This window comes from Artibeus jamaicensis, unplaced genomic scaffold, assembly GCF_021234435.1.
Source record: "Artibeus jamaicensis isolate MK-2021 breed Jamaican fruit bat unplaced genomic scaffold, CSHL_Jam_final contig_464, whole genome shotgun sequence".
Taxonomy (NCBI): Eukaryota; Metazoa; Chordata; class Mammalia; order Chiroptera; family Phyllostomidae; genus Artibeus; species Artibeus jamaicensis.
Genome location: NW_026521842.1, coordinates 13,994,949 through 14,022,085, shown reverse-complemented (window position 1 = coordinate 14,022,085; position 27,137 = coordinate 13,994,949). Strand labels below are relative to the sequence as shown.

General features: G+C 42.0%; 1 protein-coding gene and 2 non-coding genes across 5 annotated transcripts in view; all 3 read right to left on the bottom strand.

Moving 5' to 3' along the window:
* The window catches only part of SF3B3 (splicing factor 3b subunit 3), a 49,444-nt gene that overhangs the window by 5,408 nt on the left and 16,899 nt on the right, over positions 1-27,137 (bottom strand). For all 3 annotated transcript variants that reach the window (XM_037154169.2, XM_037154168.2, XM_037154166.2), the window contains 13 exons: positions 25,474-25,569; positions 18,874-18,946; positions 13,243-13,394; positions 12,825-12,980; positions 11,934-12,089; positions 11,222-11,365; positions 9,480-9,602; positions 6,839-6,993; positions 5,377-5,551; positions 4,639-4,844; positions 4,392-4,548; positions 3,070-3,195; positions 211-423 (listed from right to left, as the gene is read on the bottom strand). In XM_037154169.2, coding sequence (XP_037010064.2) covers positions 211-423; positions 3,070-3,195; positions 4,392-4,548; positions 4,639-4,844; positions 5,377-5,551; positions 6,839-6,993; positions 9,480-9,602; positions 11,222-11,365; positions 11,934-12,089; positions 12,825-12,980; positions 13,243-13,394; positions 18,874-18,946; positions 25,474-25,569 — 1,932 coding nt within the window. The remainder of the gene's footprint in view (positions 1-210; positions 424-3,069; positions 3,196-4,391; positions 4,549-4,638; positions 4,845-5,376; positions 5,552-6,838; positions 6,994-9,479; positions 9,603-11,221; positions 11,366-11,933; positions 12,090-12,824; positions 12,981-13,242; positions 13,395-18,873; positions 18,947-25,473; positions 25,570-27,137) is intronic.
* LOC119055883 (U1 spliceosomal RNA) lies at positions 15,353-15,522 on the bottom strand. The gene has a single exon (XR_005083771.2). It is a non-coding gene; the product is annotated as a U1 spliceosomal RNA (small nuclear RNA).
* Positions 20,259-20,394, bottom strand: LOC119055887 (small nucleolar RNA SNORA21). The gene has a single exon (XR_005083774.2). It is a non-coding gene; the product is annotated as a small nucleolar RNA SNORA21 (small nucleolar RNA).

Genomic DNA, 27,137 nt, shown 5'->3' with positions numbered 1-27,137 from the left:
AAAAAAGGGAGAAAAATCTAAAAACCCGATAAATCTTAGAGAACACAAAGTTTTCTTTTTAGAGCGAGCCTTAGTAGGACTGAATGCTATACCCATTTTTACTTTCCATATTAGAAATCAGAGTCCTGGGTCCTTGGCTTTACCTCAGTTTACCACAAACTGAGGCAGCTTTCATACACTTAACTACAATGCAAGTAAATATCAACTCACCACACAAATGTTGCCAAACTTGTCTGCCCCAGCCACAGTGTCATAATCAAGAAGGCTAGCTGTGGTGACCCACCGGGGGTAGGTGTCATCGGCAAAGATGATGAGTTGGTTCTCATTACGCTTGTAGCGAACCCAGATGAAACTTTCCTGGACGTCAGACACTATTACCCTGTGCCCGATAGTCTGGATCCCAGAGATGTAATTGGCTATATGCTGGAAAAACAAGGACAACATGGATGTGACCTTGAGGTTCAGAACCCAGAGAAACTCCAGCTTTCCCTGAGTGCAACATAAATAGTCTGTAAGACAGCACAGAGCAAAGAACAGTAGTCATCAACAAATTCCTAAAAAAATGGGGAAGAGCTAAATGGTTTTAATACAGTATCACAGAGTGACAACAATTTCTACCAGTAAAAGTTATTTACACTACATGCTATAGTCTATTAAGTGCGCAACAGCACTATGTCTAAAAAGCAATGTATATACCTTGATTTAAACATATTTATTACAAAAATCTGCTAACCACCTGAGCCTTTAGCCGGCAATAATCTTTTTGTTGGTGGAGGGCCTGGCCTCGCTGTGCGTGGATGGCTGCTGACTGACCAGGGTGGTGTCTGCTGAGGGCTGGGGTGGCCGTGGCGGGTCTTAAACTAAGACAAAGAAGTCTGCCACACTGATCAACTCTTTTCACGAACCATTTCTCTGTAGCACGAGATACTGTTAGACAGCATTTTGCCCAAAGAACTTCTTCAGAAATTGGCGTCGATCTTCTCAAACCCTGACATTGTTTTAACAACTAAGTCCATGCAATATTATCAGTCCCTTATTTCACAGCATCTTCACCAAGACTAGAGTCCATAGGAAAAAACCACCTTCTTTGCTTATTCATAAAGAAGTGACTCCTCATCTGTTAAAGTTTTACTGTGAGATTCCAGCAATTCATTCCCGTCTTCAGGCTCCATTTCTAACCCTTTTGTTACGTCTACATCTGTAGTTACTTCCTCCACTGAAATCGTAACCACCTGAAAGTCATCCGTAAGAGCTGAAATCCATTTCTCTTAAAATCCCGTTAACGTTGCTATTCTGACCTCTTCCCATGAGTAACAAATGTTCTTACTGGCATCTATACTGGCATCTTGATAACTTGCTCTAGTTTCTATAATGGTGAATCCTTTCAAGAGGTTTTTAATTGACTTTGCCCAGATTACCAGAGAAATCACTTCCTATGGCAATAATAGCCTTACAAAATCTATCTCTTAAATAATACCACTTGAAATTTAAAAAAAAATTTTTAAGATGTGAAAGCTGAAACTACTCCTTGAACCAAGGGCTGCAGAGTGGACGCTGTATTAGCGAGCACGAAAACATTAATCTCATCTTCCATCAGGGCTCTTGGGTCAATGAAGGGTTAATATTTTGAAAGAAATGTTCTTTTCTGAGGAGTAGGTCTCAAGGTAGGCTTAAAATGTTTAGTAAACCATATTATAAACGGATGTGTTGCCGTCCAGGCTTTTTTGGTCCCATTTACAAAGAGGCAGAGCAATTTCAAATAATTCTTGGCCCGGGCCAGCGGCTTATCCTCCAACCAACCCCCCGCCTGGCCTGCCGCAGGCACTGACTTCTATCTAGCTCTGAGAGTCTTAGCTGGCATCTTCTTCCAGGATAAGGCTGTTTCACCTACACTGAAAATCTGTTGTGTAGCCACCGTCAATAATCATCTTAGCTAGATCTTCTTGATAACTTGCTCTAGTTTCTCCATCAGTTTTTGTTATAGAGATGACTTCTTCCCTTAAACTTCATGAACCAACCTGTGCCAGCCTCAGTTTTTTCTTCTGCAGCTTCCTTACCCCTCTCATCCTTCACATAACTGAAGAGCTAGGGCCTTGCTCTAGATTAGGCTTTGGCTTATGGGAAGATTACGGCTGGTTTGACCTTCTACCCAGATCACTAAAACTTTCTCCTTATCAGCAATAAGGCTGCTTTGCTTTCTTATCATTTGTTCACTGGAGCAGCAATGTGAATTTCCTTGAAGAACTCTTCCTTTGTATTTACAATGTAAATGTCTGGCACAAGGGGCCTAGCTTTTAATCCATCTTGGTTTTCAACATGCCTTCCTTACTAAGCTTAATCATTGCTACCTTTTTATTTAAATTGAGACGTGTGACCCTTACTTTCACCTGAACATTTTAAGTGGCTATTGTAGGTTTATGAACTGGCCTAATTTCAATATTTTTTGTCTCAGGTAATAGGGAAGCCCAATGAAAAGGAGACATACAGGGGAATGGCCAGTGAGGGGCGTGGTCAGAACACAAATGTGTCAATTAAGTTGGCTGTCTTCTATGGACGTGGTTCACGGGACCCTTGAACAATTACAGTAGTAACATCAGAGCTCACTTACCACAGATTATCAGAGGTAATAGAACAATAATGAAAAAGTCGGAAGTATCGCAAGAATCACCAAAATGTGACAGAGACACAAAGTAAGTACATGCTCTTGGACAAATGGCATGGACAAACTTGCTCAACACAGGGTTACTACAAACCTTCAATTTGTAAAACATGCAATACATGCAAAAAGCCATAAAACAAGGTATGCCTATACAGGAAGTACATGCCTAAGTCTCACAAATTCCTTATAGAAGCAAGCAGGACATAAATCTGGTCTTAGTCTGAAGAAGTCAAGAAACCCATCTATTCATTCAAGTCTCAAGGGCCTAACTCTGAAGTGGAATTGGATGATTACGTCAAGGTCCTAATGAAGACCTGATTTTAACAGTAACAGCCTGCAACCTTGCCATTGCCTCCCCCTTCCTCACTAGGTAGAGAGCCACTATATCTGGGGCTCTCTACTATATTTACCTTGTTCTCACATTTTCGGAGTAACTTCTTCTTTCCCAGGTCATAGACCCGAAGAAGCTTCCCCACACCGATCAACACCCTACCCTGGAATGGGGCAATCGCAGCAGGGACCTCTTCCACCGGAGTCTGTGAGAGGAAAAGCAGGTAATGCAGCAATTACAACCTGTTAGCCCCACCTCCTCCACCCAAAATGCCTTCCACAGGCATCTGTCAGGAAGACAGACAGATCACCTTTTGCTCATCAGGGAAATAAACTGCACATACAACACTTTCTATGAAACAGGATGTCTGGGTAAACAGATCCCATGTGCCACATTTCACCCAGCCCAGTGGATCAACACCACAAGTTTTCTTTTAACTTGTGGTGCTCCATGAACTCTGACTCAGAGCCTGTGCTAATTCAACAGGCACCATTAACTAATAGTGAAGCCTCAGTATGAGAAGTAACTGCAGATTGTGAGGAACAGGAAAGGAGAGCTAGTGACATCTTATTTCCTAAAACACATTCTCCCGCCCTGACTGGTGTGGCTCAGTGGGCTGGGCATTGTCCCACAAACAAAAGGTTGCTGGTTGACTCCGTTCAGGGCACACACATTAGAGGCAGGTCCCTGGCTGGGGGCATGCAAGAGGTGGCCAACTGATGTTTCTCTAGCACATCAATGTTCCTCACCCTCTCTTCTTCCCTCCCTTCCCCTCACTCTAAAAATAAATAAAGCCTTTATAAATAGATAGATAGCGTTCTCCTTGTGGGAGGATTAGAAGAGGAGCCACATTCATGTACTGTCACTGTAGAAATAACAGGAATTCTTTTTCTTGAGTTTTAAAATTGTGGTAAAATGTATGTAACATAAAATTTACCATTTTAACCATTCTGAAGTATGCAATGCAGTGACATTAAGTACATTCACAATGCAACCATCACCACCATCCAACTCCGGAACATTTTTCCCTTTCCGAAGGGAAACTCTGTAACCGTTAAACAGTAACTCTCCAGAGAACAGTAACTCTAAACTGCTGAATTTTGACCACAAATAGCTGCCTGCTTAGTAAGACTAGTAAACAAGTAGCCAATTCAGTGAGCACCTACTTCCCCATTGTGGGTGGTTAGAACACAGGCTCACTGTGGGACTGAGTCACAGGCAGCCAAGCCTCACTGGACAGTGAGAGCCAGGGCAGCATTTTCCATGTGCTACCAAGAGATGGATCACAATCAGTGACTTGGCTCCCAAAATAGTCGACAAAAGACCTGACCCACAACTTAAGCAAAAATGAAAGAGTCTAATAGGATCTAAGATTCAGTAGAACCACTGGCTGATTCGTACCTTGTGCAAAAACTCCAGTTTTTCCCCATTGTTCACAAGCTTATAGGTATAAACAAAGCCCCCTGCTACAGATCGAGGGTTCAGGATCAGGTCTTTGGCCACGCCCACCAGCACATACCAATCATCACCAGTGTTGGAGAACCTGCACACGGCCACACTGCATAAAGAAAAAGTAGTTAGACATTAGTCACAGCCCTGAGAATTCCTGTTCCAGCCTCGCAGACCCCGGATGTTCTGGACTGCTTACCTAAAAGCAGCCTCATTCTGTTCCAGCTGGACAAGGTCCAATGTGTTACCCTGAATAGGATTCATCACTCGGATCACAGAGGCCCACTGCCCATTGCCAGCCTTGGGAGCTCCAAAAATGGACTCAGGAAGGTTTTCGTTGAGAAAAGCTGCTGCCATCTCTGCAGCTAGCTCCCGCTCATCCTCCCCGGCTGCTTCCACCATTTCCTAAATCAAAACAACAACAAAACCCCACCTGATATCAGCTGTGGGGGACAGCTGAACAGTGCTCTGAGAAACATAAAAATGAAAACGCCATTTTTCTATCTAACCCATCTTGCTAAGTCTACCTGCCTCCTCTCTTCCAGACCAGACAGTCTGACATGGTTGGGGATTCCTGTCCTTTGCTTGGAAATGACTCTGGAAGAAGCCAGTGTGGTGGGGAATATGAAAGCTATCTCCTTTGGGCCCAGATGCAATCCTGGACACACATCACAGACTCTTTTGGTAGCTCAAGGACTGAAGAACTCTGTGCCAGAGAGGGGGCCAAATAATGAATAACCCATGTCAGTCAGTGTATTAGTCCCAAGTCATGAGAAAACCTCTAAAACCAAGGACTTTGGTAAATGGCTCTGTCAGAAGGACCCCCAAAAGCCTGGATCTTTACATTAATGCATAACAGTAATTACAAGTGTTTAAACTTTCAACACAATTTCACACTGACACCTTTTTATCAAACCCCGAAGGTCAGTCTCATTACCTCTGCCATCTGCTGCTTCCTCTGAGCTTTTGTGGCCTCAGTGTAGGCATTGTGGTCGGTCTCAATGATGATAAGGTTGTTACTCTCGGGGTGAATGACAAATTTCCTGGGTGTGTACTGCAGTGGGAAGGCTACTTGATTAAAGACAGCACCTAGCTTCTCCAACGCCAAAATCCTATGTCAAAAAGAAAGGGAGTTAATAGGTCACTCACTCAGAACCTGGAATCTGGTGTTCAAGTGGTCCATGAATGGTAACAGCAAACATTTCAATCCCTAAAACGCTAATGTTGGCATTAGGTAACATGAAACAACAGACTTAATCTGTAAGATTCTGCACAGGAGACAAAGACAGGGAAGGGCTCTCCACTTTGGCAGTAGCCCACCACTATGTTTCATGACAATCCCAGTTTTCAAGTGAAACCCACATCAGAATCCTCAAAGGAAAAATTTTTTCACTCCAGTGATAATGTGAGAGAGACAACTTAAAAAATTTCTTCTTTATGACTACTAAACCCTAAAATAAAGAGCATCAATTTCAACATTATTGTGAAGCACTGCAATTACCTGAAGATATGTGGTATTTGTGCTGATGGTTTTCATAAAGTAAAGTAAATGACTTCCTGAACAAACATCACCTAAGCTTTATTAAATCCATGAATCCATGGTGAACAGCCAATAGTTATAACCAGGACATCAACAATATGGGTGGGGCATTAAAAGTTCAAATAAACAAAACAACCCCCCCACCCAAAACTTGAGAAAGCCAAACTAAACAGGTTATTTTCCAGCTTGCAATATAAACAGTGCTCACTTCAACATCACTGGTATAAATTGTAGTCTGTCAATTTGCAAAAAAAGGCCTCAGCCATTTATATTGAGTTGAAATATAAGATGTAACACTGCAAATGACAAGACAGAGTGAGAAAAGGTTAAGTGATCATGCTCCAGAGCTAATCCAGTGGCATTGCACTAGAAAACAAGAACCTTAAATCACACCTTGGCTGGTGTGGCTCAGCAAACCAAAAGGTCGCCAGTCTGATTCCCCAGTCAGGGCACAAACCTGGGTTGTGGGCCAGGTCCCCAGTTGGGGGCATGAGAGAGGCAACTGATTGATGTATTTCTTGAACACTGATGTTTCCCTCTCTTTCTCCCTGCCCCTCCCTCTTAAAAGTAAATAAATAAAATCTTAAAAAGAACACCAAAAACCCCTCTTAAATCTCAAGAATACTTAACTGTACTGTTAACTTTTAAAACTTGGCCCTAAAAATCTAATCAGAAGCTAAAACACCAAACATCGAAACTTGGCTACCAGGTACTTAAACCCTGAGCCAAAATAAAGGTTTCAATTGCAACACATTAGCCGGCTCTTTGCCATATCTTTATAACTTCTTCCAACACTCCGGCAAAGTCCAAGCCTTGGCAGAAGGCTTCCTACTGGGCTTCAACTGTGGGACTCTCTCACCTCAGAGTGTTGGTGGAGATGGCCACAATGCCCTCAGGACACTGTTCGGAGGCAAAGCCAGATGCAAATTCCAGGGTCTCATAAGACAGGGGGGTGAGATGGAAACGAGATTGGTAAGAATAACTCAACCATGAGCGGCTTGACATGGCCAACACCTAAGGAAAGAAAAAAACACATCCAATAAGCTTGGGAAAAACGCAACTATAGTATGCTAAGTAAACACCCTACCCCCAAATTTCAGACTGCAGAATATCCCAATAAATTCTAGAAACCTAAAAGGTTACCTACAGAACAAAAAGCCTACAGAAGAGGCAGTATGGCTTGCTATTTGCTCGAAGTGTGTAAGCACTCAATCTCTCTGAGCCTATTTCCAGGTGTGCAAAATGGGAATACTGATGGACTTCCGCCAAGATGGAGGTATAGGTGGATGTGCCGTGCCTTCTCACACAACCAAGTTTAGGGACAACTAAATATTAGCATCAGAAAACACAACCAGAACACGGAAAATTGAACTTTTCAGAAGTCCGTTAACAACAAATTCTTCAGCCCGACCGGTAAGGGGTGAAACCGGCATTTCGTGAGGGGTTGCACAGGAGGACTCCGGTTGGACAGACCCAGGCACGGAATCCAGACGCGCGAATCCAGACGCATGGGTTCCAAACCCAGGATTGGACCTAGTGAGCGACCGAGCAACCCACTGGGTGAGTGACTGCTGAGGAGACAGTGGGGAGGCGGTGCTGCGTGTTGACTGCGGTTGCCTACCTGCGGGCGAGCGGACAGGCGAGGGAGTGGGTGGTTGGACCGGGGCCGGCGGTCCCTGTGGCAAGTGGCAGTAGAGGGCGCCGCCATTTCCCCGCTCTGACCACGCCCCCACATACAGCGTCACAACCCAGCGACCTGGGAGTCCAAGGCGCCGCTTCTCACATTTAAAGGGCCAGAACAGACCAAAAATGTCGCAGGAAGACCTCAAAGCCCCAGAGATAAATCTAAGCAACGAAGAAATAGCAAAACTCTCAGACGCACAGTTTAAAACACTGGTCATCAGGTTCCTCACGGATCTGGTTGATTATAGCCACAAATTAGAGAAACATATGAAGGCTAAATTAAGGGAAATGAATGGAATTCCACAGGAAACCCATAGAGATGAAAAGGAAACTGGGACTCAAATCAATGAAGTGGACCAGAAGAAAGCAAATAATGGCCAAACAGAAAAGAGTCAAGGAGCAAGAATTCAAAGAAATGAGGAGAGTCTTAGGAACCTCCAGGACATCTTTAAACGCTCCAATATCCGAATTATAGGGGTACCAGAAGGGGGAAAGACACAACCACCAGTGGAAAAATTATTTGAACAAATAATAAAAGAAAATTTCCCCAATCTGGCAAAGGAAATAGACTTCCAAGAAATCCAAGAAGCCCAGAGAGTACCAAAAAAGTTGGACTCAAGAAGAAACACACCAAGGCACATCATAATTACATTAGCCAAGATTAAAATGAAGGAGAGAATCCTAGAAGCAGCAAGAGCTAAGGGGACAATCACCTACAAAGGAGTCCCCATCAGACTGTCAGCAGATTTCTCAAAAGAGACCTTACAGGCAAGAAGGGGCTGGAAAGAAATATTCCAAGTCATGAAATCTAAAGACCTACAACCAAGATTGCTCTATCCAGCAAAACTTTCATTTAGAATGGAAGGACAGATAAGGTGCTTCTCAGATAAGATCAAATTCAAGGAGTTCATCATCACCAAGCCCTTATTATATGAAATGTTAAAGGGACTTATCGAAGAAAAAGAAGTTAAAGAAACATGAACAGTGAAAGAACAACAAGCTCACAGTTATTAACATCCACACCTAAAACGAAAGCAAACTAAAAGAACAGCTAGATCAGGAGTGGAAATATAGAAATGAAGATCTCAAGGAGGGTTAGCAACAGGGGAGTGGGAGGAGGAGATGGGGAGAGAAGGTACAGAAAATAAGTAGCATAGACAGTAGATAGAAAATAGATGGGGGGGGCAAGAATAGCATGGGAAATATAGAACCTAAAGGACTTGAGACACATGGACATAAACTAAAGGGGGGTAATGGTGGGGATGGGGGGGCAGGGTGGAGGGGAATGAAGGGGGGAATAGAACAACTATAACAGCATAATCAATTTAAAAAATAAATTTAAAAAAAAGGTAAAAAAAAGGGAATACTATCACAAGGCTAGAGTGTTGCAAGGACTAAATGCAGGAACAAGTAAAGAACTAGCAGAGTACCCAGAAACACTAACATTCTTAGTCATAAAGATCCTTTCCTTATTACATATTAAAACAATGACATTGATACAAGACTGCCCTGGATGGGAGGTATTCAACTAGCCACTCTCAGGCTGCTCCATTTATCCAGCCTGAGGACTGAAGGAATCAATACCCCAACTTACCTATAACCAAATCGTAAGAGTGCTATGGAACCCCAGTTAAGAAACTCTGGATATTAAGGGACGCAAAACTTCTAACACTGAATGAAATAAAACAACCAAGGCAGAGCTAATGTCGAACTAACTACGTACTAGTGAAATAAAAATAAAGCTTACACCAAGAGGATTCACCTTATCTGCTATCACTAACAACCAAACATGCTGCCTGCCCCTTTTCATTACTTACTGCCTCCTGGCCTTGCATCCGAACACGAAAGAGTTTCACAGGACGGGACCCCAGGTACCTAGTGCGAGTGTCAGACAGGTCCCCAGTGACAGGGTCCAGGACAGTTCTCAGCAGTACACCATTCTAAAGAAGAAGAGGCATGGGTTAAATCTACCCATGGTGCAAGTTCTCTTGGCCACTTTAAATACAAAGTACAGATAGAGGAAAATGACTTGGTTTAAAGAATATCCTAATAATCAGCCAGTCATGCATTCCTTCTCTCACTAAATCACTCACTCTGTTACTGAGTATACACTAAGTGAAAAAGCATACATATTTTTCATTGTATATCTTTAATTTTTTTCCCTCTTTTTACCATGTATGTTAAATTCTGCCCTAATGGGTATGGCTCAGTTGCTTGGAGCATTGTCCCACAAAGTGAAATGTCACCAGTTCAATTCCTGGTTAAGGCACATGCCTGGGTTGTGGGTTTGGTCCCTGTTCAGGGCACTTACAGGAGGCAATTAATCAATGTTTCTCTCCCTCTCTTTCTTCCTAACTTCCCCCCTCTAAAAAAAAATTTAAACTCTTTTATAAATAAACAAAATTTAAAAAATAAAACACATGCATGGTTAAAAGTGGTCTCTAAACCTGGCTGGTGGGGCTCAGTGAATTGAGTGCTGGCCTGAGAACCAAAAGGTCACCAGTTCAATTCCCAGTCGGGGCACATGCCTGGATTTCAGGCTGGGTCCCCAGATGGGGGTGCAGGAGAGGCAACCACACACTGATGTTTCTCTCCCTCTCTTTCTTCTTCCCTTCCCCTTTCTCTAAAAATAAATAAAATATTTAAAATAAAACAAAAATGAGAATGGGGCAGTTATTAAAGGAAACAAAAATATACATCAGCGGATGCAAACGTTACACATCTTTAGTAGATCCTAAGCAGAATCAAATATAAAGACATTTTGGGGGTCAAAAAAATTGGAATAAGGACAACGCAACAGATGACATTAAAAAATTATTGTTGGATTTGCTTTCAATACTTCAGGAGAAAGAGGGGGGATAGATAAAACAAGAGCTAAAGTTGGTAACTGCTAAAACTGGTGATGAGTATTAGAGACTAATTACATTGGTTTTTCTAACTTTATGCCATTTTGACAATTTTTTAAAAAGATTTTATTTATTTATTTATCTTTAGAGGGGAAGGAAAGGAGAGAGGGAGAGAAATATCAATGTATGGTTGCCTCTCGTGCATCCCCTACTGGGAACTGGCCTGCAACCCAGGCATGTGCCCTGACTGGGTATCAAACTGCAATCCTTTGGTTTGCAGGCCCGCGCTCCATCCACTGAGCTATGCTAGCCAGGGCAATTACTGACAATTTCTAAATCAGAAAGTAAAGTTAAAAAGCAAAAATTACCTGGGCTAGATTATGTGTTTTGAGTAGATAATCATTAAAGAAAATAAAATGTATATAGTCAAAAACCCTGATACTACCTGATCCTTAAGTTCCTACTTTTCCTGCCACAAAGAGCCCAGCTGCTCAGATGACAGAGGACACGAGGGGTCCTTGATTGTTAATGGAGCCCGTTAGGCACTGCGAGGTTATTAGTTATTAGTTTCCAAAGCTGTATATTGTAGGAACTAAGGTAACTGTTGAGGACTTCACCTAGTCCTAACCCAGAGTTGTGAAAGCAGTCCATCTTTATCAAAGACTCTTACCTAAAGACCTGACACCAATAATGTGCCTATGTGGATTTCTTACCTGCAGCCCAATATTCAGGTACAGGAAGCCAATAGAGCCCCTCTCACCCAGCTCATCCTGCTTCTCGGTCCCACCCATTTCCACAATACACAAGGACTCAGGCTGGGCTGGAAGAGCCTGCATACTCAGAGGCTGCAAACAGTCCTAAGGGAGAAAAAAGAAAAGAATAAAAGGTAAGAAATGCCTAATTTGGGGAGAAAACCTACCCAGAGAAATCTAATTCTAGGAGTAAAGAACAACTTTCTTGTGCACAGAGAAAACCTGAGAAGTAAATTCTAAATGAGTAGTGGATTACTAGCTAAACTGAATCTAAAAATAAGCTCTGCAGAGGATCATGATTTCTTTCTTTCTTTCTTTTTTTTTTGTCAAAGTGGATAATGGGATAAAGCATATAAGCGAAGGGTACTTCCTCCCTAAAAGTCATCTAAGGCCCTGGAGCCAGTCCACGTCCTTTCCTACAAAGACAGCCTTGGGATTTTTTTAAAAAAACTATCAGAGAGAATCAAGGCTTAAGCCAATGAAGTGTTTGGAAGTCTCAGACCAGCATCTCTAAAGCACTGCAAAGACTCCTGAAATGTGCTGCTACAATATCCAGAAGCAACAGGTGTAGATTTCAGGGCCCAGCCCAGCTGATCTCTGAGACAGACATCAGAAGTGGGCCAAGTACTCAAGTTCTAACAGGAAGATCTTTGAAGTGGAGGGCGACACTCACTGAGGGGTCCAGGGAGATGATTCTGACAGTGTTGTCTACCAGTCCCACAGCCAGGAAGCGAGACCGCTGCTCTCCAGGAGGCACATTGGCCAGACTCATGCACACCACATCTGCTGACATCTCCTTCCGCTCTGTGTACTCGTTCAGCTGTCCTGACTACGGGAGCAAAGATGAGAGAGGTCACAAACCACTCTAACTCACATCCAAACCATGGGCCCAGGAAAAGGAGGACTTTTAAGTTCCTTTTTGCTTCCTCTCACTCCTCTTACTATAATCAATGGCCAAGAATTTCTCTACTTGAGATTCTCTACAGGCTAATGGGAAGCAAAATTATTGATCACAAGAGAACTCTGATGAGTACAATGTGCCACAAAATTTCTAAGCCAAATTAGCTCTCAGGAAATGAAAATATATAAAACTTTACCTGTTCACGGGAATACTTTGGGTGAGAGAGAATTCAAATACAGAAGTTAAAAACAAAGAAATCTCAATCACAGGTACAGTCAGACTCTAAACCAGCTGTACCCTCAAACCTCCCGAGAGCATCTTCCAACATCTTCCATGTAAAAAAGCGTTAGAAAATTTATAAAATGAATTCAGATTTCAGAAATTAATCCTATGGCAAATATTTGGTGGGAAAGTAGAGTGCGAAGGGCAGGAGATGCAAGTGTTTCATTTCATTGATAAAATGGGATTTCATAACTCCGATTAGAATGAAGACATTAACTAACCTACCTCCTACTCCCCCCAATCAAGTTTCAAACTGGCTTGCGGACACTTTCCCTCCTCAACTCCCTTTCTTGTGAATACAATCTAGATAGCTGGACTGTAGCTTCCCTCTTGACCTCTGGACCCGACACAAGTCCCATAGTAAATGACAGAATAACATACAGGGTCCATCTCAAAATAGACCAGCTCTCCTCCTGTCAGGGCAATCACTACTTGTCGCTGGTTCACTGCACATTTCACAATTGTTTTCTTTCCAGGGGTCTTCCATTCATTGACTCTCTTGTCTGCTCGTATGTGCCGAATGCCATCAGGATACACCTACAGTAACACAAGGAAACCTGCCTTTAGCAATCTGACACATTGCACTGATCCTCACACTTATCAGATCTGTCAGTCACTGTCAGATCTGGAGCCACTGCATTTGAGGCACTAGTTGGGTCAATGACAAAAGAGTTGCCAGGCCCCAGGAAAAGTCATCGTTAAAGAAGTTCAAAGCTCATTAAAGTGAACACAGAAGCCTACAAAATGAGGGCAAAGAAAGAACTAAGTTGAGTAGGTAAGCAGCTCTGAGAATCCTCACCTGCACCAAGGCATCATCTCCTAACAAGGAGCAGGACAAGGTTGGAGTGGTGCCCAGGAACCCGGAGTCAGTCACTTCCTCCACAGTCTCTCCGATAGACAGCACCAGTGTGGCGTTCACGAAAGACACAATGATGTAGGCATCAAACTCATCTGAAAAAGTAAAAAGAAAGGAGTTGGTTAGCTAGTAAGTCACTAGTTACAAAGCCAAATGAGACACACTAAGTTTTCTCTTCAGAAACCTTCCAAAGCACTTCTATGTGTGGTCATCACAGTCATGTGACAAGCAGCAGGGGATGGTCCAAAAGGTAAATAAGGGTCACAGGCGCCTACAAATATACTTTGTTTCTTTAAATGCCTAAATACATTGAGTAGATATGCCCACATCAAATGCCTCTGGAAACTAGTATTTTCTTGAGTTATTAGCTGGAAAAATGCAAGAGAACAAAGCAAGGGAATCAGAGTCATGAAGAAAACTTGAATAGTACAATATTAATATACATTGAAACTAAACTTATTTGTCCAGATGCCAATCACAAGCTTCTTCCAAATGAAGCTTATATGGGAACACAAGATGTAATAAACAAAACAGATTACTGAAGCCTCCATAAGACTAAGTCATTCTAGGGTTGGAAACTGAGAGTCCTCGGATGTCCCAATAGAAATGACATAAGTACACTAGAAAACCAGGAAGTAGGGAGGGGAAACTGTTTATATTGTCAGTCCTTGACCTCTCTAGAACACAAGATAACCAGGAAGTAGGGAGGGGATATTGTTTATATTGTCAGTCCTTGACCTCTGCAGTTTTTCACTATTTAAAATACAACTATTCAGTAGCCATAAGCAATCATATTAGAATTTGCTTTTTATTTAATTAAATGTAACTGGATAAACAAACACTAATGAGTTTCTCAAGGAAGTCAGAGGACCCGAGGTATACAGGCAAACTCAAAAGTTTCTCCTGTAGATCCCACAGTTAAAGGCCATCCATTTCCCATACATGCCATCCTAAAACATAAAACAACAGCTTTTGTGTGTCTTCCACATCTGACACAATGTTTGGCATACAGTTTGGTAAATACTAAATAAAGGAACATTACTTTACACATGAATTTTCTATATCGAATTCCCCCTTCTATCCCTACAGACACAAGGTAAACAAGGGACAGAATGACTCGTACACAAGGTACTAAATAGGGAGTGGCTGCCTTACCCTTAACAGAAGCAGCTGTCTACCTGAGCCCAGCCTCTGTGGGAGCCACAGGACTGAAGGCTGATCCACCCCACCCACAATCAAGGACAGTTTGGGTTGTGAACAATCTCCAAGTGGTTCAGCTGAATGAAGGTTACTGGATTAGCCCCGGGTGGTCTGGCTCAATGGACAGAGCACCGGACTGTGAAACAAAGGGTCACCAGTCTGATACCCAGTCAGTGCACATGCCTGGGTGTACCTGGGTAGATAACTACACAGTGATGTTTCTCTATCTAAAAATAAATGAAATCTTTTAAAAAATTATTGGATTAGTTCAGCAGAATCAGTGTTCTTTATTTAAAAAGACAGGACCCAGAGAAGATGTATTACTGCTGTAGCCTATAGTAGTTGTGTCCTGACCCATTAGCAGGACATAAAATCAATTTGGTGGGTTGCAATCAGCACTTTTAAACAGAGATATATAGAAACAAATGTGATTTATGAGACTGCTTCACACACAGATAAGTACTGTTTGGTTTGTTAGTAATACATGTGTGTACTGATGAGGTGGCTGAAAGGTTAAGGCTCAAAGATCTCTCCCAATGGGTGTAATCTAACAGCCATACAATGACGCCAGAGTAATAATTCAATTTCCAAATCACAAGGAGTTAACAGTGGACAAGCAAATATCTCACTTTAGATTACTGTTATAAACCTGTATCAAATGCTGTGGGGACACCTTACAAAATGGGCTGTAAGACAGCACTGTTCACACTCAGTCTAAGCATAACTCAGCTGTCCTGAACAGCTGTCTGTAGACTGCACAACAAAACCACGGCCCTTCTCCACAGGACACCAGACTTGGAAGCTTTATGCCAGCTCTCAATTTTGAACTGGATACTTCTGCTGTGTAAAAATAATAGGAATTGCTTAATTTTCCCCCCCCCCCCCCACTACCACAAATTATGCAGTTGCGTTTCCCACATTTGGGGAAATCACAGGGGTCAGCACATCTGGAGTGCAATGGATAAGCCTCCTCCTGGGAAAACCACCTTCGTGATTATGGTATCTCCCCTGCCAGGTAAGTATAGGAATTGCTTAATTTTAACGTTATATGAATATTGTATACCTTTCCCCATGTTCTCATTACTAAAACCCAACGCCTTAAAAGTTCTGCCAGAGCAAATTAAACCCCAACCAAGAAGCGTTCTACCTAGCCAAGATTTCCTGGTCTCTTCCTTTGGTCATGAGGAAAAGGGGGCTTCCAGAGAAGAGACAGACAACTTTTAACTTACACACAAGAGAATGGAGTGGGGGAAGGGAGGACTACCTGGGTACTTTATCTTCCCTTTGACCCAACTGCTCAGATACAAAATAGCTGTTCAGTGGATTTCAATCGGGCAATTCAACAAGTGGTAGAGCAAAGACTAATACCTGAAAGCTGCATGACATCACAGATTTTCTCAAAATATCCATTACCCTGTGAATACTAAGCACACTATAACCTATACCTTTTCTATTTTATGGCAAGGAGGACCTGCAGCAGATTAGTAGCTCTAATGTCTTAAGGAGGTTAAAGGTTAAAAGTTGGAGCTCAGAACAAGATCAAGCTCCAGTCAAGCAAATGACTACAAACTATAAATATCCTGATTGCCTTTATCCTGGGGGCCAAGAGATTCATATGAAATATCAGTTCATACCTCAGTGAAGACTTTGTTAGGGTATGAAAATGCATTTTTGCTCAGTTAAATAGGACTTCTACCTGTCTGAGCACTGCTGATGCACCCCAACACAAAGGATACCTTCTTCTTCTTCCCCCATCTTTAGCGTCTAAGGCTCAATAAGCAGCCCACTCAAAATGCCAAAATCAGTGACCATCCACATGATTTAAGCCATCATTCTCATTTTATACCCAAACTACCCAGTGCTTGTCTTGCCTCATATTATACTCAAAAAAGGGGTGCGGGTTTTCTCTAGGGTCCGATCTTTAAGTTAGTATACCTGGAACGCACAAAACTCCAAGGTAGAGGGACCTAGCTGGTGTGGCTTAGTGGATTCAGCACCAGCAGGTGAACCAAAGGGTCACCAATTTGATTGCCAGTCAGGACACATGCCTGGGTTGTGGGCCAGGTCCCCAGCAGGGACACTTGAGAGGCAACCACACATTGATGTCTCTCCCTTTCCCTCTTTTTAAAAAAGAATAAAATCTTAAAAAGAAAAAAAAAAAACCCTTCAAGGGAGAATATGAAGCTAAGGTTTCTAGCTACAGGCTCTTTCATCTTAAAGACAAATCAGTCATATTTTCCATATTCTGTAAGGGAAAATAAGACAAGTTGATTCCTGCCTCAGACCATTTAATATACAGGCAGATGGATGTGCATTATTATAATGCACAAAGACATCCAACTGCAAAGTTGCCCTCTGAAAAATGCCATCAGGGAAGCCTCAAAATTTTGTGTGGATCCCTCTCCCTGGGTAAACTCTAAGACCCCATGGTAGACCCTAACAGTAAGTACACACCTGTGGTGATCAGCACCTTCACCAGCCACCTGTGGAAGAGAAAAAAAGGCTTGGTATTGGTAGTGTGCATCACCAAGTACCAGCCAAGGTTAGTAATTGCCTGGAAGACTGTAGCATGTGGGTTGTTCACTCAAGAGTAACTTGGGGTATCAGGAAAGAGAATGAACAGACAGAACCTGATCTGTTTTTGTGGATAATAGCCCAAATTACGGTTTCTAGAAAGTAAAATTTATCAGTATGTAGACTTTGCCTAGTCTTTGGTGTTTAGAGGAGAAAATTTTTCAGCTGTAAGTTCCACCATGCACCATACTGCTTATCACTAACTTATCAAACATTGTCCAAAAAGCCTTCCCTGCGTCTCAAACACATGCCCATTCCCTCCCTCCTTGGCAACACGCTTGTGCCTTTCATCACATCAAAACATGCAACAGTCTGGTATACTTTAGAGAGCAAGTGCTCTGAAAGTAGGGACCTTTCTTAATTACTCTGTGCACACAGTGGGCACTCAGAAGACTGCAGATGAGAGTCCAGAACTCATCCTAACAAACCAGCAAGAACCACAGACTCCCACTGCAGGCTGTCAAGTGAGCGCTGGGTTGGAATTCAGAGCTTTCAATTTCTATAACTGTGGTGAACTATCATGATACAGCTGACCTATGATTTACTGCCTTAATAAAAATGGCAGTGATTTCCTGCAAATCTAAATCTATTTTAAAACAATTTAAGTAAAACAAACAAATAAGGGGGGGGAGGCACAGTGGTTTTTATCTCAAAGGATCTCTTTAATTCAAACAGCCTAGGCAATGTTTTCAAGAGCCATTAAGTCAAAGAGCCACCAAGCTAAAGGTGAACATCAACAATCACCAGTTTCTTTATGATACTACATGAAGTGGGGAAATCTTTCAAAATCAATTATTTAATTATCCTCTCGGCTAAAATTAATATAATTTTCTATTCATCATTTCTTTTTTTCTTAACTCATGTATTTTTTTCTTAACTCAGACTTGATTCCTGTGCCTACTTGAAAACAAAAATACACCAAAATGTATTTAGAAAGAGGTCTCCCTCCTACACATTTCCCAGCTCCCTTAAATTTGTTCCACACGACAACATCTAAATATCAGGAATAAGTCCAGCTGTTTTCTTGGAAAAGCTCTGTATGCTGGCCAGGGTGATCTTACTCATCAGTCCTAAATTTCTAAGGGAAGAAGAGGAAAATAAGGTCTTGGAATAGAAATGACCTATGGCCCAAAGTAAATCAAAGGAAAAATGGGAACTGAGCTTTGTTTCGAAGGGACTGAAATTCAGTTGTCACCAGACTTTCCTGCTGTTACACTACTATGCATTTTCACACAGCTTTCATAATCGTAGGATGAGGTGACCATTTCCATGCAGGAGCTCCAACTCCCCCTCTTCCCTCCACCCCTTTCCCATTCACTCTAAAATTCTGATTCCGTTCCATCTCCACTTTCCTTAAGCACAACTACACCCATCAAGTAGGACTAATTAACGAGTTTTAGCAAATCTCCTACACACATAGAATAACCATCAATTTCACTGTGGTTTCAGCACAGTAGAAGAGAATGGTTGAAGAAAAATGAAGCAAAACTTTCCCTCACACCATACCTCTTACACAGATGGAACCAGTGTCTTACAGGTGAATAGTCAACGAACATTACACATGAAAGCTCAATGATACCAAAGTGTGTATGTACTAAATATTACCCATTTGTACAAAAAGTAGTGGGTGAAGGCATCCAGATTGGGTGCACCTCTCAAAACATCATATCTAGCCAGAAAGTTTCTAGTATACGGAGCTAGATGAAATGATATAGTAATATTATGAATGTGGCCTCTTAAGCCTTCAATTATTAATGGCACCCAGACCCTCCTTTTGACTGTTGGGAAAGGGTTCCTTACCTTCAATGTGCCGGCGCACTGTCCAGACAGCATTGGGGTTACCGGGAAGTTCGGAGACAGCCATTTCCGACACCTGACAGAAGAGGAGATAAACCACAGATCCAGTGAGCATGGAACTTAGCTCTCTGACAATAGGATACCAAAGGCAGTACTCACACTATATGCTGGATTAGAAGAATGTAACCATCTAGTCAAAAAAGAACACAAGAACCAAAAAGGCTGGGAGCATTGGCAATACCCATGACAGACTTTAGCAAGAAATGACAAAACAGCCCCTGGCTGGTGTAGCTCAGTAGATTGAGCACAGGCCTGCGAACCAAACAACCACGGTTTAATTCCCAGTCAGGGCACTTGCCTGAGTTGCAGGCCAGTTCCCAGCAGGGGACACATGAGAGGCAACTATACATTGATATTTTTCTCCCTCTCTCCTTCCCTTCTTCTCTAAAGATAAATAAATATAAAATCTTAAAAAGAAAATCTACTTTAGAAAAAAAAATGATGAAACACCCGGGAGGGTAGTTATTGCAGCCAAAACTGTATGCTTCCTCTGGGCATGGCATGCTCGCATCCCCTCAGAGAGAGCATGTGGAAGTGAGTGAGACCCTCTGAGTTAGCATTCCATTCTTTCCTTAGCTCCCAAAAGCCAAGTCTCATCTCTCTTTACGGACCATTTCAAATACCACATCCTTTAGGGAAGAAAATCTTTCCTAGCCTCCTGGGCAAATGTAATTTCAGCTCGTTAACAGTTAAGAAGTAGTCACATTTATACAATCCTGAAATTATTTTGGACCTTTGAAGACAACCATGAGGCTGAGTGACCTCTGGTGAAAATGAGTTTGATACCCCTGCTCTATACATACTATCCTTGCAATTTTTCTGTAAATCCAAAACTGTTCTAAAATAAAAAATTTAATATTTTTAAATGACCTAGAAACAATAAATTAGACTGCTTAATACATTTGTACTTCATAACTACATTTTATAGAAAGAACTCAAGTATATTCATGAAAGACACTACCCTTCTCTTAGTTCGCTAGCTCAGTAACAGCAGGAATACCCGACCATGGTACAGGAGAGCCCTGAAGGGTTTCATCATCAACAAAATGTACATATCAGATATGCTCCATCCTGTATCAAATGTAGTATCTGATACTGACCCTATTTAACTGAGACCATACTCTAGCCAGACAAGGTTCAAATACACATAAGAAACAAAGGAATGTTCAACAATATAACAAGAATTTTTCTAATTTTATTTTTCAATTATAGTTTACAGTCAATATTAATTGTATTAGTTTAAGGTGTACAGCGTAAGAAAAAAATTCTTTGTAGATTTGGAAAAAGTGGTAGGAGCAGGGGACTAAAGATAATTGTTTTTCCTTCCCCCTCGTCGCACCACCGACTGAGGCGAAACAGCACAATGTCCTGCTGCTTCACCCAGAAGCAGGGTTTTCACTTCACCCTTTCCAGACAGCTCCGTGGGTCATTAGCGAAAGGCCCAACAAGTGCTTTTCAAAAGGGTAAAAATAATTCTTAATTGGGTCTTTTATTTTTTATACTGTACACAAAATTTTCTGTAAGTGTATATATGCATTTTTGGAGGAATGCTAGCTTTCATCAGAAGCTCAATAGAAACCATCCAATGAATAATAACTCATCAAGAATTACTGGTCCAAACTGGGTTTGGATCATTAAGAATTTGGTGGATTAATGTTTTTATTTTTAATTTTTTAAAGATTTACTTATTTTTAGAGAAGAGAAAGAGAGGGAAACATCAATGTGTGGTTGCCTTTCATGCACCCCCTACTGGGGACCTGAGCTGCACCCCAGACTGGCCTTCCCTGACTGGGAGTCAAATCAGGGACCCTTTGGTTCCCAGGCTGACACCAATCCACTGAGCCACACCAGCCAGGATGAATTAATGAGTTTTGACAGTCAAAAATTTATTGACACATGCAAAAAGAAATGTCAAACTCCCTGAACAGCAATATTAATAGCAAACATTTACTGAACAATTATATGCCAGACCTTGAGCTAAGTGCTTTATATGCATTATCTTAGGTAATTCACACTTCAGTTATTTAAGGCAGGTGCCATTAAGCCCATTTGTACAGAAGAGGAAACATAAGTTTAAGTTAAGCTATTATGTAAAAAGGTTTAGCTATTAACTGGTAGAGCCAGAATTCAAAACCAATGTCATCTTGGCTGTGTTCCAATAAAAATCTACAAAAACAGGCAATGAAAACAACAGTTTGCAAGCCCCAAGCTCTGAAAGCAAAATGCACAGAAAAATGTTCATTGCTTTATCCTGCAGCAGTTCATGAAAATGCCCACAGGGGACACCCTGCACAGCTAGCACAGAAGGATTTCCTGGGTGGAGCCCGACTCTCCTGAGACAAGAGTCCTGCAGTGCATGACTCTCTTTTCCCTAGGTGGTGACATTAAGTGTTCCCTTTATGTGGCTTGTGGACACGGCTTTCTCCAGACCCCTTCAAGTGGAGCATATTCTAAAAACCTTTTCTCTACTATGCCATAACCTTGCAATGAATGTTCCTAATGCTGCTCTTTCAATATCTGAAATTTTAAACTTATGAAACATGCAACATTTTTAATTTTTATTTTTTTTTTTAAATTTTTATTTATTTATCTTTAGAAGTGAAGGGAAGTAGAGAAAAAGAGAAATATCAATGTATGGTTGCTTCTGGTGCATCCCCTGCTGGGAACTGGCCTGCAACCCAGGCATGTGTCCTGACGGGGAATCGAACCTCGATCTTTTGGTTCGCAGGCCCGTGCTCGCTCAATCCACTGAACTACACCAGCCAGGGCACATGCAACATTTTTTAAAAGACAGACCTGCACGTGTGTGTGTGTGTGTGTGTGTGTGTGTACACACATACATACATATATACATACATGCTTTGCTCTGTGGCTTCCAATGTTTAAATTTTGAAAGAAGAAATAAATCTTAAAAAAATTAAGCATTTGCTAAAAGGTTAACACTAGCATCAAGAGGATAAGGTGTGATTTGAAAAGATAATTTTTTAATGTCCAGCATAAAGTGTTCATTAAATAAATTCTGATCCATCCACTTTAGTGGAAGAGGGAAAAAAAATTAAGGATGATGTGACTTAAGAGCACATCGTCCGGCCAAGATGGAGACACAGGTTGACACACTGTGCCTCCTTGCACAACCAAAATAAGGACAACAAAAATTTAGAAACAAAATAACAACCAGAACTGACAGAACATTGAACTATATGGAAGTCTGACAGTCAAGGAGCTGAAATAGACATATTCATCCAGACAGGTAGGCAGGGCGGAGTTGGGCAGCTGAGCAGAGAGGGGTCCTGGCACAAGAATCAGTGACACGGGCACTCATGACAGCAGCGGGCAGACCCTGGGCCCCCAGGCAGTGGTCGGAAGACCCCAGGCCTGGGGTGGCAATGGGCAGACCCAGTAAGGCACTGTGCACAAGGCAACTGTCTGACCAGGCAGCAGTCCTACATTTGCATGCATATAACTGGACAGCGAGACAGACTGCACAACCCAGGGTCCCAACACAGGGAAATAAAGCCTCAAAACACCGACTGAAAACACCTGTGGGGGTTGACACGCAGGGAGAGACTCCCAGCCTCACAGGAAAGTTCGCTGGAGAAACCTACAGGGTCCTAGAACGTGAACAAACCCACCCACCCAGGAACCAGCACCAGAACGGCCCAGTTTGCTTGGGGGGGAAGAGGCAGAAGAAACTGAAGTCCAACAGAAAGCGGAACAAGCACCATTGTTCCCTCTCAGACTGTGCCCCCATGTACAGCATCAAGACCCAGCCATTGGGTTGCCCTGCCCTGGTAAACAACTAAGGCTCTATCCCTCATATGTAACAGCCGCGACAAGACCAAAAAAAAAAAAAAGGGCAAAACAAAAGAACAGATCAAAGCTCCAGAACTAATACAACTAAGCGACCAAGAGATAGCCAACCTATCAGATACACAGTTCAAAGCACAGGTGATCAGGATGCTCACAGAATTGGTTGAATTTGGTCACAAATTAGATGAAAAAATGAAGGCTACACTAAGTGAAATAAAGGAAAATGTACAGGGAAATAAAGGAAACAATAGTGACGGGAAGGATACTGGGATTCAAATCAATGGAGTGGACCAGAAGAAAGAAAGAAACATCTAATTAGAAAAGAATGAAGAAACGAAAATTCAAAAAAAATTAGGAACCTCCAGGACATCTTTAAATGTTCCAACATCTGAATTATAGGGGAACCAGAATGGGAAGAGGAAGAGCAGTAAGTGGAAAAGATATGTGAACAAATAATAAAGGAAAACTTCCCCAATCTGGCAAAGGAAATAGACTTCCAAGAAATCCAGGAAGCTCAGAGAGTCCTAAAGAAGGTGAACCCAAAGAGGAACACACCAAGGCACATCATAATTACTTTACCCAAGATAAAAATGAAGGAGAGAATCCTAGAAGCAGCAAGAAATAAAGGGACAGTCACCTACAAAGGAGTTCCCATCAGACTGTCAGCTGATTTCTCAAAAGAGACCTTACAGGCAAGAAGGGGCTGTAAAGAAGTATTCCAAGTCATGAAATCCAAAGACCTACAACAAAGATTGCTCTATCCAGCAAAGCTTTCATTTAGAATGGAAGGGCAGATAAAGTGCTTCTCAGATAGGATCAAATTCAAGGAGTTCATCATCACCAAGCCCTTATTATATGAAATGTTAAAGGGACTTATCTAAGAAAAAGAAGATAAAATAGATGATCAGTGAAAGGACAGCAAACTCACAATTATTAACCACCACACCTAAAAGGAAAACAAACTAAGCAAACAACTGGAAGAGGAGCAGAACCACAAAAATGGAGATCACATGGAGGGTTAGCAACAGGGGAGTGGGAAGAGGAGAGAGGGGGGAAAGGTACAGAGAATAAATAGCATAGATGGTAGGTAGAAAATAGACGGGGGGGGGGGGGGGCAAGAATAGCATGGGAAATGTAAACACTAAAGAATAGGACATTTAAACTTAAAACTTCATGGCAATAGGGGACATGAACTAAAAGGGGAATGTGGGTGGAAGAGGGTATGCAGGGTGGAGGGAATGAAGGGAGGGAAATTGGACAACTGTAATAGCATAATCAATAAAATATATAAAAAGAGCACATCATAATGAGGAGTAAATTTATAAGATATTGTAGTGGACTGCTTTGCCTGGTTTCAGGAATTGTTACTCTACCCCCTGTGGCTAGGGATGAGCGAGTGACCTCTGGAATGTGAGCCACAGGAGACAAAGCTTGTCTCTGGTAGCAAATGTTGCCTCAGTTTCCTCCCTGTCCCTAAAGCTTGGTTGGAAGTCAATGAAGAGTAAGTCTCCTCACAGCAGGGGGCAACCTAAGCCACACTCAACGACTTGGGAGGCCATCATGGAAGGACTGGGGGGTGGGGGGTGGGTGGGAGGCGGGAGGGCTGCAACAAAGAGCGAGCAATAGACCCCTGCACTCAGCTATGCAACATAGCCCAAGTCCCCAAATTCTCTGGGAGAAGTGCTTCCTGGCTCTAATCCCCTTAAGCCTGAATACCTGATGGGGAGGGGTGCACCTGGCCTTGCCAGAGAAAATCTGGCATCACAAAAAATTCCTGATAAACCTGTGAAATCTGCTCTCCTAAGAGTGCTTTCATTCATATGTTAAGGGTTCAAACAGGAAACCCTAAAATTTCTGCAAAACTCTCTTCCTGACAGACTCTACACCCTAAAGTTTCTGCAAAACTCTCTTCCTGACAGACTCTGACTCAGACTAAGCCCTCAGATTTCTTTGAAATGTTATCTACTATCTGGTCCTTGCTGCCCTGTATTCCTGTGTATTACAACCCAATAAAAGCCCCTAGAGGAAGGGGCTTGAGACCTTTTTCCCCTGAGAAACTGGCCACTGCTCACAGCCCTTCCCTCCTCTTGAGGGATCGGCCACCTCTCTTCCCCAAGTAGATCATGTCTCAGTCTTGTTTACTTTCATTCGTGGCGTACTGGGGATCTTGCGAGAAAAGTTGACCCCACAAGATATGAAAATACATACACAGAATATATAGTAATCAAAAATATGAAGAATACAAAAACTTCATTTCAATGTTAAGGCTAGTGAGCCTGGAACTAATAGAGATGGTTTTTGCCTTTTATCTCCATTTGCCAGTTTTGGTTTTTTTGTAAAGATTTTAATTTTTTTAAAGAGAGGGAGAAAGGAGGAAGAAAGGGAGAAATATGTGCAAGAGAAACATAGATCAGTTGCCTCTCACACGCCCCCAACTGGGGGACTGGCCCACAATCCAGGTGTGTGCCCAGACCAGGAATCCAACTGGTGACTTTTCAATGAACCACACCAGCCAGGGCCCCATGTGCCAGTTTTTTAAAAATATGCTTGTGCTAACATGTTAAGGAATAGGACATTTAAACTTAAAACTTCATGGAAATAGGGGAAAAAGAAAACATTTCTCTTTCATAGAAACATTAAATCTATCTTAGATCTCATCAGAGTAAAGCCACAGGCTGTTTTATCAATGCTTCCCTCCAAACTCTGCAGATGATCTAGAAACTCCAATCTTACCTCAAGCCCGTGCCTTAACACCCTCAGAGATGATCGGGGTCCCCTGCCACAGGCCACATACAGCTGTGGAGTGTCTTCATTTGCGAGATCAGCTATCTGCAGGAAAAAAGGTAAGTCTACTTGTGCTAAGTTTCCACACTGATCCCTGATTATTGTCAGGGAGCAAACCATGTTTTAGTTTATAAAACTTATTACATACTGGCTACTGACCTTGAGGGTATGAAGGAAAAAGCCTGAATGTTCCCCAAAGCAAACCAGTTGGAAGATGGGTTTTTATCAACAAAAAGCTTTACAAGTTAGCAAAGAAATTTTTTTATATAAAACTTTTTATTTATTTATCTTTAGAGGGGAAGGAGAGAGGGAGAGAAATATCAATGTATGGTTGCCTCTCGTGTGTCCCCCACTGGGAACTGGCCTGCAACCCAGGCATGTGCCCTGACTGGGAATCGAACCGCAATCCTCTGGTTCGCAGGCATGCACTCAAACCACTGAGCCACACCAGCTAGGGCAAGAATTTTTTTTTTATAGTAATAGAAGCATTTGATAGTCTCCAACTGAAATTTAGCATTTCCTCCCAAGTAAAATACAACCTATAATCTTCTTAGTCTCTGTGATTTTCTCACCAGCAAAATCTTACTTATGTAACATCAAAGTTTATAAATATTTTCAATTATTTCCCTAATTACCACTTTAAATTTGTATTTATCAATTATTTGTTGGTCAACATGTGAAAAGAGATGTCAGTCATTTAATCTGTAGTGTTCTCAAACTGGACAGTTAAACGAGAACCCTCAACGGTCTATGAAGCACTGCACTCTACTTTAACATGGATGAGTCTGTCAGTTGAACACAGCCTACACACAGATCTCTTAATACTTATTTTCTACTGCCCTGAGGACTGATCCTTTCTCAGAAATAAACAACAAAAGGAGTTAATTTCATAATGATCAATTTTACCAGGAAGAGTGCTTGAATGCTGACTTGTTTCCCCAGCACCCAACAAGCAAACCGCCCTCCCACTAGAAGTGTGACCAACTAGACAGGGTAGGAGACCCCTAATGGCCACTCAACCCCCGGGAATTCAGGACACAGAGGAAAATCCCTGCTCAGCTCAGTGTCAGTAGTAGGGGACGCAATCCCCATCCAGAGTCACCTCAGGTTCCTCCTGGAGGATGTCATTAAAAAGTGCCTGTTACCTGATCCCAGGTACCTCTGGAGAATTTTAAGGAGGAAATGAGCGTTAAAAATGAGATAAATATAGGTCTTCGTACAGTACACTAAAAAGGTCAATTTCAGAATTCTTTGAAGTACCTGAGCCTATTTACACACACAACACACACACAAAAACCCCCAAAACCCCACGAAAAACATGTTTGTTGTGTGTGTGTGCTTACAGATGCAGAGACAATGCCTGGAGACAATCACGAGTTGTCAACAGCAGCAACCTCAGTGGAGTGGGGGTTGAAAAGACTGGGGATTAGACTTACTTTTAACCTATTATATGGCTTGAATTTTTATACTACACACCAGTTTTTATAATTAAATAAACAAACTCAAGAATTTACATAATGGTTTTTAGTCCTTCTACCTTAAGCTGCTTCATCTTTACAACTCTGGTGATTCCAAAGACATGCTGACAAACCTGGTACATGGACCTTAATTGA